General features: G+C 42.1%; 1 protein-coding gene across 5 annotated transcripts in view; it reads left to right on the top strand.

The window, feature by feature from the left end:
- Window positions 1-484: 484 nt before the first annotated feature.
- Window positions 485-15,509, top strand: part of LOC124143285 (E3 ubiquitin-protein ligase TRIM56-like) — a 124,569-nt gene continuing 109,544 nt past the window's right edge. For 2 of the 5 annotated variants that reach the window (XM_048399065.1, XM_048399064.1), the window contains exons 1-2: window positions 1,450-1,746; window positions 11,428-11,724. In XM_048399065.1, the coding sequence (XP_048255022.1) occupies window positions 1,455-1,746; window positions 11,428-11,724 (589 nt within the window). In that variant the 5' untranslated portion in view covers window positions 1,450-1,454. Of the gene's footprint in view, window positions 563-1,449; window positions 1,747-11,427; window positions 11,725-15,509 lie in introns of those variants that run through there. The other 3 variants (XM_048399068.1, XM_048399071.1, XM_048399063.1) reach the window with 2 other exon arrangements.

Below are 15,509 nucleotides of genomic sequence, written 5' to 3' on the forward strand. Positions count from 1 at the left end.
CGTTCTCCCGATCTCGCATATTCGTGTTTTGGGCATATTTAGCTCGTTTCCAAAGGACGAGATAGCGAGAACGTCCTTTACAGTATTCTATAAATATGGTTTTATATAACAGAAAATACAGCTTATCTATGTAACTTTAACCATCTCCGTGTACATGACTTTTGTCTCCCACTGTTAATGTTGTCCTGTCTATAATGTAGCCCACGGTTCTCAGTGGTGCAAGTGCATTGTACAAGTTGTCATTCAATTAAAAAATAAATAACAAATACAATAGTTTAAATTTAATTCGAATTTTAGGAACTTCTGCTGTGCTTATTCAACATGATTGATTCACCACACTGTACATAATATGCTGATTCACTGATTCACTGTGCTGCTACAGTGTGGGCCTGCTTTCCGTAACACCAAAACACAAAACTACCAGTAAAATTCCATTTCTCGTTACACACGTGCATTCGTCACCATTCGACTCTTTCCGTAAACTGCGAGAGGCTTGTCCCGGAATGACACGAGTTGGCCACGAATGAATCACTTCCTGCTGCTCAATTTCCCTCAACACCAGGTAAGTGTGTGTTGTCCCAAGGCCTTTGTCTACTTCAGTTAAAACGCTACACACCTGTCCTACTGTGTACTGGTAACACCACAAGGGTTCATCTAACTAAACAGTCACTCCAGGCAGATTCTCATGACCGGGCACCTAATTAAATGTAACATGTAGGCAAACCGGAATACCTCAAAGATCCACTTTCACTATTGCCTCCGATCGACCACTTGACTTAGATACTGAGACTGATCCCGACATATCTGTATGTATATATCACGTGTGTCTGTTACAATTATTACTGACATGATCCCTGACAAATGCTACAGTAAACAATATGGGAAAATACTTCTACATAACTGTATTATTTCACGCCTGATATGGTAGTATGTGAACTGTAATAATGTCTCCTACTTTCGATATGGTAATGAGTGGGTGTCACCCCATAACTATGTCACGTGATCGATACGCTGCACACACTTCATGTTGTAAAGTCAGCGGGTGACCTCGAGTTGTAAAGCACCATTCACTATCTGCTCACTGATCCCGGGTATACACAAACGGGTGAATGGGTAGCTATAAAGTACCTATTCATGCTTCCTGTACGACCGCCGAGAGTTGAGAAAATCACACACGTATATACGCGAGCACGCGAGCACGCACGCACGTGTAAGGCAGAATATTAGTTCTCAACTCATAAGATCTGCATACATCTGAAAAATGTTTTATATGACACGGGACATTTGTTTATTGTTTCAAGATCTGGATGATCCAGACGATGAACGGTAGGATACAAATAGCATTTCTTAACTACAGTCGTTCTTAGTGTCACGTGTTCAAGAACTATAAGCTCGGATTGTGGCTAAGATCAGGATGTTTTGTACAGCGGCTGGTTTATTATTTTGTAGGTAAGATGGCGACCTCCCAGAAGTTAACAGAACACTTCCTGACATGCACGATATGTACAGAGGTGTTTGACAAGCCCTGTACACTTGTATGCTATCACACCTTCTGTCGGAAATGTGTGGTCAGCTACACCAAAACCAGACCAGAAGCCATCAGTGCCAAGTCTCTCCTGTGTCCATTCTGCAGCAAGATGACGAAAGTGTCTGCCCCTGAGAGACCAGTGGAGGAGTGGGCAGATGACGTCAAGCCTAGCTTTGTCATCCAGGGACTCTTGGACTCGTTTGGCCCCGGATCTAAAGGTGAGAGTTTGTGGTTTGTATGAATATAAATGTTATTTCGAAGCAGGTAACTCCACACCTGATTGGATTATAGGAATGTGTGTTGAGTGAGAAGATATTTTGTATGGTTTCAAAATGTATCGAAAGTCATTTATTAAGTTGTTTGTAGACTGTATGTAGACTATGAAATCGTATCGTGTACGCTGTTTTAACAAGTAACAACGATTATCCAGACATGATTCGAAAGGGAGATAGTCTAAGGTCTATCTCAGACACAATCGCTATTTTCTTCTGAAATCTATATGGGGATTTCTATCAGTGAGACAAATCCAATGTTATTTACATACTTTTTCACATTACGTCGTATTGGGATGTTATTTATGCATGTTGTCTCACACGCGTGAGTGATATGCCACATTAAGTTCTGTAATAGATAGTGATATAGAACTGTTACTATCTCTACATGATTACATTCCTATTTCAGATACGACTCACTGCAGTTATTGCAAGGAGGAAGGGGAGACAACTCCGGCTACATCTTGGTGCTCTGTTTGTGACGACGCACTCTGTCAACGATGTATACGAGTACACAGACGAATTCCATCTTTCCGTCACCATGACGTAGTTGATATGTCTGGAGAGACAAAGGTTAGGGTCAAGAGAAAGGTCATGTGTAAAATTCACAAAGATGAAAACATCAAATACATTTGTAAAGATTGTAAAACAGCTGTTTGTCAAAAATGCTGCACTATCCATCACAGGAAATGTGACTTGGTTGTTGAAATTGAGTCGGAGATTCCTGCAATGAAAACTGAGCTCAGAAGGAATAAAGAGGATTTGTTGAAGAAACAGGACGAGATGAAAACACATGTTAAAAAACAAACCTCAAAAGTCAATGAAGAATTAACACTTTACTTACAAATAGAATCGAATATCAAGTCTGCAAGCCTCAAAGCAATAGAGGTGATCAAAGTCAAGGAACAGAACCTTCTGGCTGAACTGAAAGCGATGTCTGACAGACACATTGGAGAACTGAAGGCAGACATAAAGTCAGTTGAGATGTCAGTACAGATGTACCAACAACAGGCTGAGCTGATAGACCAGACTCTCCACTCTGAGTGTGACATGGGTGTGTATGAGATGTACCAGGGATGTGAGGCCGGTGATGTGGAGGCTGTCGGAGTCGCAGACGTGAAAGAGAAGGGAAGAATAGCCAGGATCATGTTCAGACAGGACACGGACAAGCTGAGTAGAGCACTGGACGATCTACAGCTGGGTGAGATAGACGTCCTGTATGAGGATGTGCTGGACCTGAAGGCTATTCCTGTGTTACAGGACACCATTAACGTGCTGGACCTGAAGGCTACTCCTGTGTTACAGGACACCATTAACGTCAGAGTAGCAGGAGATACATCTGGGGCATGATCCAGTGACGTGAAGGTGTTAGTGGTGAATGGTACAGACACAGTGGTAGTCACAGACTACTGGAACAACAGTGTAAAGTCCTTCTACACCAGGAACAAGCAGTCTTGTCTCAGCAGGCTCAGTCTGGGTGGTCGTCCGTGGAGTATAACAAAGTTGAAGGACAACCAGGTGGCTGTCACTGTGCCGGATACCAGACAGATTGTAACAGTACAAGTCAACCCTGACCTAGTGCTGCTGTCAACCATCACAACAATCAAACAGTACTTCGGTATAACGTCTCTGACACCATCAACACTAGCAGCAAGTTCCATCTCCCCTCCCTGTGTTGATATCCTGGATATGAGGGGACACGTGCTGAAGTCAATTTGTCCAGGACACCCTAGTAGAAACATCTTGAAGAATCCCTACTTCCTCTGTACCACGAAGACAGGAAACATCCTGGTGTCTGACTGTGGATCCACGTGTGTCGTGTGTCTGACTCCCGAGGGAGATGAGGTGTTCACCTACAGCCCTACAGGATACACAGAAATGGAGTATCCATATGGTATCACAAGTACCAGCACAGGCGACATCCTGGTGACAGACATCAATCTACACAGAGTCCTCCATCTGACTGAGTCAGGACAGTTTGTTAGAAACATACTGACAATACTGGATGATGTCCAGTATCCATGTGGAGTGTGTGTTGGTGGGCGTGGCCGTATGTACGTGTGTATGTCAGGTGGAGTGAAGGTATTTACATATAAGTGAGTGAACATGTCACAATCCTCCTTTCAATCAACTGTAGTCACGTGTGAGTTGAGGATTTAGGTTTTGATATGTGTCATTGTGTATTGACCTTTAAGCACATTTCACTGTGTTTTAGTAAAATCACATTATATATTAGTGTTTAATCACTCACATGAGCTTTGCTATTTGAATGTGATGAATTAAGATTTAATCATACATGGTCTGTAAGTGTACACATTATATTTGTAATCTCAATAGCAAGACACGGTTACTCACGTACTGCTTTTAGTCTTCAGGTCTAATCTGAACATGTTTTCCATTTTATGTATTACAAACTTCGACTGTAGGTGGATTTGATCAAATGTCATGACATCGAATACCAGATCCTCCGCATGATGTGTTTTTCATGTTTGTAACCACAATGCAAGTGTAACATTGAGCTATTCCTTCTGTTCAGCACTCTTTTGTATCAGATTTATATATCAAGCGCCGTTTTACTATTTATTCCTGATTTTATATCAATAATTCATTTAATGATACCCCAAAATGAATTATTGTGAATTATCATCATGCCAGTGTATTATGGATCTATTCGTGATATCTGATATATCTGTGTAATATTTACATGACAGCCAGACTTATAGGCATTCTTACGACCACCATGATCCGGGCGACAGTTGCTGAGTTCGACAGGCTGATCGTGGCTGCACACCGCCAAACCAGTCAACGTGAAAAGCCCGTATTAAGCAGCCATTGTGACCAACCGATCACCAATCTAGTCACAGATCAAGGGGCGAATTTAAGTACAATGTCAGCCTCAGTGTTCAGCAGAATCACCTGAAACTACTATTGTACATATATACATTAAATGTACTATTTGTTTTGGTAGCTTTACTGAACTGTTTCGCGTTATGAAGCAGAACCGATTGCTCTCCCGTTTCTGTGGTGAGGACGTGTTACATTCACTTGGCCGTTGATCGGTCTAAGGGAGATAAATCGTGATGCAATGTTTTTTGAAGCGCCATAAAATGCAGTGAACGAATGCACTTGAAGCCATGAACATTCTACCACAGAGTGTGCCGTCCATGTGTGTTACAAATAAACGAACCCACTGTAATTCTATGTTGGTCAACGCTGCAATATTCAAGCTACATGTATATGACGGTAAATAATCGAGTATGAACGCGAGAAACCAGTGATTGACATCACGAGCAACATCCCAAGTCGTTGGGTCACGATGACACTGTATCAACCAGGTGACGGAGTCTGACCATTTGGTCGACTCGTACGACAAGCACAGGTTGCTGAGGACCTATTCTAACCCGGAATCCCCACGTGGAGAACTTCATTGGCTGCTTGTTGTGCACCGCCAGTGCAATAAAAACGCACAAAGGCCTTTCCATATTCATAGGAAATCTGTGCTTGAAGCAGAGTCGACTGTATGATTCCGACTATATCATGAGCAAGTCTTTATTGAACACCATCAAATTGTGATGATACCAGGTGTTCGCTAAAAGGTGAGCGTAGCCTGTCCCACCGGCGGCTCCCATTACCAGCAAGTCAGTTGTTCACCTGAAAAGACACTGAAACATGTTGTTCAAGTCTAAACAGGGAATTACATCTGACATCAGTTTCACCATGTTAGTTTTGCCGACGTTGGCAACCTCGACATACTATACAATCAATAGAAGCAAGTGAACTATTCTAGAGCCGAGGGGACTGATCACGACCTGTGTACCGTTGTTTTGTACCCAGGTACATGCATCTAGATGTTCACGATGTTCTCTCATTTGTATGTGTACCTTTCACCTACCCTGCAGACATAAAATTGTACCTAGTTTTTAGTGCAAATAAAGAAAATTTGTCAAAGCCTGCGTAACTGTAGCACCAGAATCCTTTTTTCCCTTGTCATTATCCATTACTCTCTCGATCACTCACTCAAAAACAGACTAACACAACGCATATTACTATGTCTGAATATGGACTGCTCAACGGGATATAATGGAAGAAAAGTTACTGCACACAAGTTAATCTACCATGTGCCATTCAAATAACAACAAGGGTGCTTCATAAAAATGACGGACTTTTTAATATTCACGAATTTGTATACCGAATCTATTCACGTTGTGCTGATTTCTGATGGACATGTCTGTCTGCGCATATTTGGAGCCCATACAGACAGGCATCTCTCAACCCACCTAGGTGTTTTGAAGAAAACTTTCGCTGATAAAGTAATGATCCGTTTTAGAGATGCGGGGTTAAATATAGTTCATCATTTACCAAAATGTGCATCGTTCTAATATTAGTCATAATGTTTCATACAATGCGAGATAAGGACATGAAGGATGGTCAGACAATTTGGAGGCGACGCTAGATAATCATCAGTATTGTTTGTTTGTTGTTTAACGCTGAAATCGGCAATGTTCCAGCTATATGACGGCAATTGGGATACGATGACATGCATCAACCAAGTCAGCGAGCCTGGCCACCCGATCCCGTTAGTCGCCTCCTACGATAAGCATTGTCGCCATTTACAGCTGGAAGGGTAGCTGAAGACCTATAGAATTATAATCCGATCTTCACGGGTGTTATCAGTACTAAGTGGCATACGCAAATAATCAATAGATATCGCATATATTGATACTAACACATTGAATATTCTAATACACAAAGCAAGAAACAGGAACCCTGGGTACAAAAGGAAAACTCCTGGTAGATTTGACGTATCAAAGTAATCAGTAGGCCATGTGTTTGTCATGTACACATGTTGTGGGACATTGCTATGTCCACCCAACACTAACAGGCATACGTCACCCATGCCGCGGTCAACCTGACTTTGGTAACATCAAGTAGCTTACCTTTGGTTACGTCAAATGTCCCACCTTTGGTTACATCCCGTAGCTCATCTATGGTTACATAAATTAGCTTACCCTTTGTTACGTCAAGTAGCACACCAACACTCATGTATAAGCAGCCCACACTAAAGCATCAGGCACCCACACTAATACATTAGCAACCAACACTCATGTATTAGCAACCTACACTAATACAGTAGCAACCAACACTCATGTATTAGCAACCTACACTAATACAGTAGCAACCAACACTCATGCATTAGCAGCCCACACTAAAGCATCAGACACACACACAAATACATTAGCAACCAACACTCATGTATTAGAAATCCACTCTAAAGCATCAGGCACATACACTAATACATAAGCAGACAACACTCATGCGTTAGGAACCCACACTAAAGCATCAGGCACACACACTAATACATTAGCAACCAACACTCGTGTATTAGCAACCCACACTAAAGCACCAGGCAACCACACTAATTCTTTAACAACCAACACTCATGCGTTAGGAACCCACACTGAAGCATCAGGCACACACACTAATACATTAGCAACCAACACTCATGTATTAGAAATCCACACTAAAGCATCAGGCACATACACTAATACCTTAGCAGAAAACACTCATGCGTTAGGAACCCACACTAAAGCATCAGGCACACACACTAATGCATTAGCAACCAACACTCGTGTATTAAAAATCCACACTAAAGCATCAGGCACATACACTAATACATTAGCAGACAACACTCATGCGTTAGGAACCCACACTAAAGGTAAATTATAAAGGTAAATGATTAACTTAAACCAATTTTAAGTTTGACACGTATACTAGTTGTTTGTTATTTTTATGCCACAGTCAGAGCAAAGCAGTACCACCTATTGTCCGGGGACTGGTAATTGGCCTGTGGAGAAATCTAACTCCCAAACATTTCTGAACATTATTGGTTCACTTGATGCACTTGGTTGACAACACGTCCCTTGTTTTCACGTGGGTCTCTTGAACCATTGCATCAAGTATCTTAACTTTGGTAACATCAAGTAGCTTACCTTTGGTTACATCACGTAGCTCATCTATGGTTACATAAATTAGCTTACCTTTGGTTACGTCAAGTAGCACACCATCACTCGTGTATTAGCAACCCACACTAAAGCACCAGGCAACCACACTAATACTTTAACAACCAACACTCATGCGTTAGGAACCCACACTGAAGCATCAGGCACACACACTAATACATTAGCAACCAACACTCATGTATTAGAAATCCACACTAAAGCATCAGGCACATACACTTATACCTTAGCAGACAACACTCATGCGTTAGGAACCCACACTAAAGCATCAGGCACACACACTAATGCATTAGCAACCAACACTCGTGTATTAAAAATCCACACTAAAGCATCAGGCACATACACTAATACATTAGGAACCAACCCTAATGCATTAGCAACCCACACTAAAGCATCAGACACCCACACAAATACATTAGCAACCAACACTCATGCATTAGCAGCCTACACTAATACATTCTTAACCCACACTAATACATTAACAACCAACGCTAATGCATTAGCAACCCACACTGATGCATTAGCAACCCACACTAATTTATCAGCAGCCAACACTAATGCATTAGCAACCCACACTAATGCATTAGCAACCCACACTAATACATTAACAAACCACAATTATGCATTAGCAATCTACACTAATGTATTAGCAACCCACACCGACCCACATCGTAAGCAGCAGTGCGTGGACATCATGATCAGTGTTTGGAACACTCAATACCTGATTGCTGCTGCTGACCTGACGTGACGGGGAATCCCCTTGTAGTGACGTCACATTCAAGAAGAACACGTGTTCTCGTGTCATCACTGATTTTCAGTGGTCCATTCATATGTAAATTCACTGCTATTTTGCCCTTTTAGCCAAATGGAATCTGATTATTTAGACTGCTTATTCTCTTCTCTTCCATTGACAATTTACATATATTGAAACATCAATTGTTTTAGTTACTTTAATTAGCAAAACATTTTGTAGTATTTATTTTGTTGTTAAACAATGATTGTAACTGTGTTACATTGTTTCTGTTGACATTGCATGGAAAAAAATCAAATTTACACGATACACGTCTTTTCCTTTGGACAAGAGGTCGCTCACATGACGTTCATAACGACACAACTTGATGTTCTTACGTTTTTCAGGAGACCGCATTCTTGAAATGACATAAAGACCGACGGACTACTTACACTTTCCTGGGGGAAGCCTGGGAATTCCCTTACACAAATACAGGAAAAAAGCGTTGTTTCTGATTATTTAGACCCTTTATTCTTGAACTCAAACACTTACATGTAGCACACATTGAGAAACGTCAGAGTGTTTGACTGCATAATCGTTCACGAACCAAACCATCCAAACTATCGTAGTACCGACTCGATCCGTGTCTAGACTGACAGCGACAGCCTATGGCAATCTATGGATTTACCTTAGTATCTTTATAAACATTTTTCAATGATCGATAATTGATAATTGATGACCAATATATGTAACCGACACAGGTTCATTGACAACTCGGAAATCTCTACCGTCATACCCGTCACGTTTATCATTTTGTACCTTATGTAAATGTATTACGATGCGCTGACATTCTGAATGACTTACTGAGGTAAGACCTTTCTCCTCTAAAGATGATATTTTCTTTATGCATTTGTTTTTAGTGATTTTTTTATGTCACCACTGCCTTCATATTTAAACCTGCCATTGAATTTTGTACAACCACTCTATTGCTTACTGACAATGTCATTGCAGTGCAGTAACTTTATTAATTGTATATTTGATTGTATACCATTTGTTGGGTGTTTGTTGGTTTCACCCTAAATTCTTTAACGAACTAATTTCTGGGTTAACATATTGTTTTAATATGGAAATTTGACATGTATCGATATGTCAAAATCCTACATTGATGAGGAATGTTGATATTAGAGATGGGGAAACTTGCTTATACAACATGGGTCTGTCGTGCTACTGAATGGCAGTCAACACGTGGAAGGCAATCATAGGTCAACTGTTTGAAAGTGCAAGTGGAAAGACATGTGGCCAGTTTAATGTAATAAACACAGGACATATAAAACTGCATCAAAGAACAGTTCTTGCAATAACATCACATGTCACTTCCTGGTTTAATATAACAGAAAAAAACTGCTTAACTCTTTGTAACTTTAACCAACTCCATGTACATGACATTTGTCTCCGACTGATCATGTTGTGCTGTCTACCATTGGCCCACGGTTCGCAGTGGTGCAACTGTATTTTACATGTTGCATCAGTTAAACATGCAATATAAAATAAATAACAAATAAAATAGTTTATATTTAATTCGAATTTTATTAACTTCTGCTGTGCTTATTTATCACGAATGATTTACTACACTGTATAAAATATGCTGCTTGCGTGTGGGATAACAGGTCGCTCTGATTCACTGCGGTGCTACAGTGTGGGCCTGCTTTCAGAACCTCCACCTTAACATAGTCCTACTTGGTGTCGAAATCAACTTCTGGTTACATACGTGCATTCGTCACCACTCGACTCTTTCCGTAAACTGCGAGAAGCTTGTCCCGGAATGATACGAGTTGGTCACGAACGATTCACTTCCTGCTGCTCAATTTCCCTCAACACCAGGTAAGTGCGTGTTGTCACAAGGCTTGCGTCTACTTCAGTTATAACGCTACACACCTGTCCTACTGTGTACTGGTAACACCACAAGGGTTCATCTAACTATACAGTCATCTCCTGGCAGATTCTCGTGACCGGGCACCTTATTAAATGTAACATGTAGGCTAACCGTAATACTTTAAAGATCCACTTTCAACCACTTGATTTCAACACTGTGACTGATCCCGATGTATGTGTATGTATATATCACGTGTGTCTGTTACAGTTATTACTGACATGATCCCTGACAAATGCTGCACTAAACAACAATGCTACATAACCATATTATTCTTCATCTGATAGAGTCCGACCTTAACGTCTCCTACTTTCGATATGGTAATGAGTGGGTGTCACCCCAAACATGTGTCACATGATCGATACGCTGCACACACTTCAAGTTGTAAAGCCAACAGGTGGCCTCGAGTTGAAAAGCACCATTCACTATCTTCTAACTGATCCCGGGTTTACACAGACGGGTCAATTGGTAAATATATATGCTTCCTGCAGGACCGCCGCGAGTTCACACACACACTCACACACACACACACACACACACACACACACACACACACACACACACACACACACACACACACACACACACACACACACACACACACACACACACACACACACGCAAGAACGCAAGCAAGCACGCACGCACACACAAATGCAGTCAGCCTAAGTATAAGGCAGAATGTCAGTTCTTAATTCATAAGATCTGCATACATCTGAAATAATGTTCTTTTTATGAAAGGGGATATTTTTTTTTTCAAGAACCGGATGATGCAGGCGGTGAATGGAATGATACAAATACACGACCTTAGTTTTGAACGGAACAGCAAATAAGTGCTACAACTACAGTCAGTCATAGTGTTACGTGTTTAAGAACAGTAAGCTCGGATTGTGGCTAAGATTAGTATGTTGTGTACACCGGAAATACAACGGCTTGATTGTATTTTGTAGGTAAGATGGCGACCTCCCAGAAGTTAACAGAGCACTTCCTGACATGCACGATATGTACAGAGGTGTTTGACAAGCCCTGTACACTTGTATGTAATCACACCTTCTGTCGGAAATGTGTGGTCAGCTACACCAAAACCAGACCAGAAGCCATCAGTGCCAAGTCTCTCCTGTGTCCGTTCTGCAGCAAGATGACGAAAGTGTCTGCCCCTGATAGACCAGTGGAGGAGTGGGCGGATGACGTCAAGCCTAGCTTTGTGCTCCAGGGACTCTTGGACTCGTTTGGTCCCGGATCTAAAGGTGAGCGTTTGTGGTTTATAGGTATATGTGTGGTTCCACGACTGAGTGAGCAAGTATGGTATACGGCCTTTTCAGCAATATTCAAACAATATCACGGCGGGGGACACCAGAAAATGTGGCTTCACACATTGTGCCCATGCGTGGAATCGGCGTGACGATCAAACGCTTTAACCACTAGACTAACGCCCCGCCCAGGAAGGTACACCCACCTTTGATTTGAATATATTAATTAGGTATGTTAAGGTTTCTATCGTGTATGGAAAGTCATCTATAAAGATTGTTTGATGATGTTGTTGGGAGGGTTTTGCACAAAATGAAATCATTTTGTGTACATGTGCTTACTGAGTAACACCGATATGATCTTAGGTCTCTCTCACACACAAACGTTGTTTTTTCTACGCTCTTTGTGGCGAAATTAACAAGTGCAACACATCCAGTGTTATTATCCCCCGTCCATCCGTCCTTACGTTCGTCCGTCCATCCGTCACATTTCGTTTTGGAGTAGAACACACAAAAATATGAGAGATATCTTAACCGAAGTTGACACATAGATAGGTCTAGTGGTGAACTGGTGCCTTTTGATAGTTTGGGATTTAAAAAAAACCCGACATTTTTTAAGTTTCCCTGGTAACGACTTTTACTTAAAATGAAAATGGCAGTAGTCCTCGTTTCCGGAGCAGATCTTGGAAACCGTAGGATATTTCTTCACAAAACTTGGCACATAAATAGGTCTAGTGTTGAACTGATGCCTTTTGGTATTTTGGGATTTAAAAAATAAATAATTTTGAGGTTCCCTGGCAACGACTTTAACTTAGACTGGAAATTGCGGTAGACCTCTTTTCCGCAGCCAGCCTACTTCACCGCAGTGAATGCTGGTAACATGAACAGTGGCACCCGAACCAGCCTACTTCCTCACAGTGTGTGCCAGTAACATGAACAGGGCCACCCAAACCAGCCTACTTCCTCACAGTGGATACCAGTAACATGAACAGGGATACCCGAACCAGCCTACTTCCTTGCAGTGGATACCGGTAACATGAACAGGGATACCCGAACCAGCCTACTTCCTTGCAGTGGATACCGGTTACATGAACAGGGATTCCCAAACCAGCCTACTTCCTAACAGTGGATACCGGTAACATGAACAGGGATACCCAAACCAGCCTACTTCCTCATAGTGGATGCCGGTAACATAAACAGGGATACCCGAACCAGCCTACTTCCTAACAGTGGATACCGGTAACATGAACAGGGATACCCAAACCAGCCTACTTCCTCACAGTGGATACCGGTAACATGAACAAGGATACCCGAACCAGCCTTCTTCCTCACAGTGGATACCGGTAACATGAACAGGGATACCCGAACAGCCTACTTCCTCACAGTGGATACCGGTAACATGAACAGGGATACCCGAGCCAGCCTACTTCCTCACAGTGGGTACCAGTTACATGGACAGGGATACCGGAACCAGCCTACTTGCTCACAGTGGATACCGGTAATATAAACAGGGATACCCGAACCAGCCTACTTCCTCACAGTGGTTAGTGGTAACATGAACAGTGGCACCAGAACCAGCCTACTTCCTCCCAGTGGATACCGGTAACATGAACAGGGATACCCGAACCAGCCTACTTCCTCACAGTGTGTACCAGTAACATGAACAGGGATACCCGAACCAGCCTACTTCCTCACAGTTGGTAGTGGTAACATGAACAAGGATACCCGAACCAGCCTACTTCCTCACAGTGGTTAGTGGTAACGTGAACAGGGATACCCGAACAAGCCTACTTCCTAACAGTGGATACCGGTAACATGAACAGGGATACCCGAACCAGCCTACTTCCTCAAAGTGGGCAGTGGTAACATGAACAGGGATACCCGAACCAGCCTACTTTATCACAGTGGATACCGGTAACATGAACAGGGCCACCCAAACCAGCCTACTTCCTCACAGTGGGTACCGGTAACATGAACAGGGGCACCCGAACCAGCCTACTTCCTCGCAGTGTACGTTGGGGCGGTCGGGTAGCCTAGTGGTTAAAGCGTTCGCGCGTCACGCCGAAGACCCGGGTTCGATTCCCGACATGGGTACAAAGTGTGAAGCCCATTTCCGGTGTCCCCCGCCGTTATATTGCTGGAATATTGCTAAAAGCGGCGTTAAACCATACTCACTCACTCACTCACTCGCAGTGTACGTTTGTTGGTGTGCTTGATGTTTTGTGTTTCAATGATTACAGTGAAAGAGACCTGCCAGGATATCAAGTCTATCCAGGAGACACTACGCATGGTATTGCTGTGTATGTTTCAACAAGTTTCAAGAACAGTATCCAGCTGTGTGATGTAATGTCATCTCGCAGTACTGAATACATTTCCTTTCTTGTTGGCAAGTTCTGCATTGCTTGTGTGTATGTTTCTCCAAAAGTGTCATGGACACGGTTGTCACAGTCACTTACTCATTTCATGCAGAAACTTCAGGATCTCTCCAAGCAGCATGAATGTGAACATGTCCTTGTTACTTGTTAGTGAAAAGCTTAAACTTGAAGATTTCTTTAATGTGCGGAAAATGACTCATTCTCCAACTCACTGTCTTGGAACTACTCTGGACTTGTTGTTTACTGGTCATGCCAGTGCTGTAGCATTCCAGACTCCAGTCTACTACTCAGATCATCAGATGATTGGTGCTGTACTTCTCAGTAACCTCATGGTGACCCCTGCTCTCATTGATCTCTAAGTAAAGTAAGAACTCCCTTACTTCTCTGATTATTGTTTAAGTAATAACACAACTCATTACGAATACAGTTACGTATTATATCATAAACTGCACATGGCAAAACAACGCCAGTAATAACCTTTTTTAGTGCTGCAATTACGCCATTTACAAAAAGGTCCAGTGAACATAGTTCACAGGAGCTAATGCATTGCACACACCGGCATGTCATATTGCCGGGGGATATGACTATTTCATGCTTGTTTACATACTATTTCGCGGTAGCACTTATTGAAATGCTTGTGATGCATATTTTCTCATCCATATGAGTTCATGATGAGCCATATAAAGTTCCATATGGAACATAATTGCACGGCGCCGTGGTTCTTTTGGTTTGGGTTTGAGAAAGTTACATAGGATGAGTAATAGTTGGAAACATGTAAACAAACTTCTAAAAGAAACTTTCTTGTCTCACAAATGTATATTGATATGCTTACATGCGAAGTACATAAATAACTTTTTAAAAACATTCTTAACTGTAAATTCGGGGACAATCATAAGAGGAGATCACGCTCCGTCCCAGACTCGTTTACCTGCTCCAGAGCTCTTGCGCTCTTCGCCTGGAGCCGCTAGGAGGCGAAGGGCAAGGTACCAGTCAGACTCTTTTCGCTGCTGTGAAACGTTGACCCATGTTAATGAAGCGGGTCTGGCTGTCCAGGGGATCGAGGACAGGCCTACAGAGGGAAACGTTGACACAATTTTCGTGTAGCGAGATATTAGCACTTTTGTACATTACAGGCTACTGGAGTAAACAAATCAGCCTAAGGGAGGTAACTCTCACAGAGAAGTATGGTTCATGGTTAAAAATAACCCAAACAAACTCACAATTTTACAAATATCTGCATGTCTCCACTGATCGCCTTCATTATGAAATAAGAACAATGTAGCTGTTACTTTGAAAAGAAATATAATTTTCCAGTGTAGACATATCAATGACAACAATCTCACGTATAAAACTATGATTGTGTCAACTTAATTAACGTCCCCAATACTAGTTTTGTTTTCATTCGATGTT

Source organism: Haliotis rufescens, unplaced genomic scaffold (genome assembly GCF_023055435.1).
Source record: "Haliotis rufescens isolate VD_foot unplaced genomic scaffold, xgHalRufe1.0.p SCAF_19, whole genome shotgun sequence".
Lineage (NCBI taxonomy): Eukaryota > Metazoa > Mollusca > Gastropoda > Lepetellida > Haliotidae > Haliotis > Haliotis rufescens.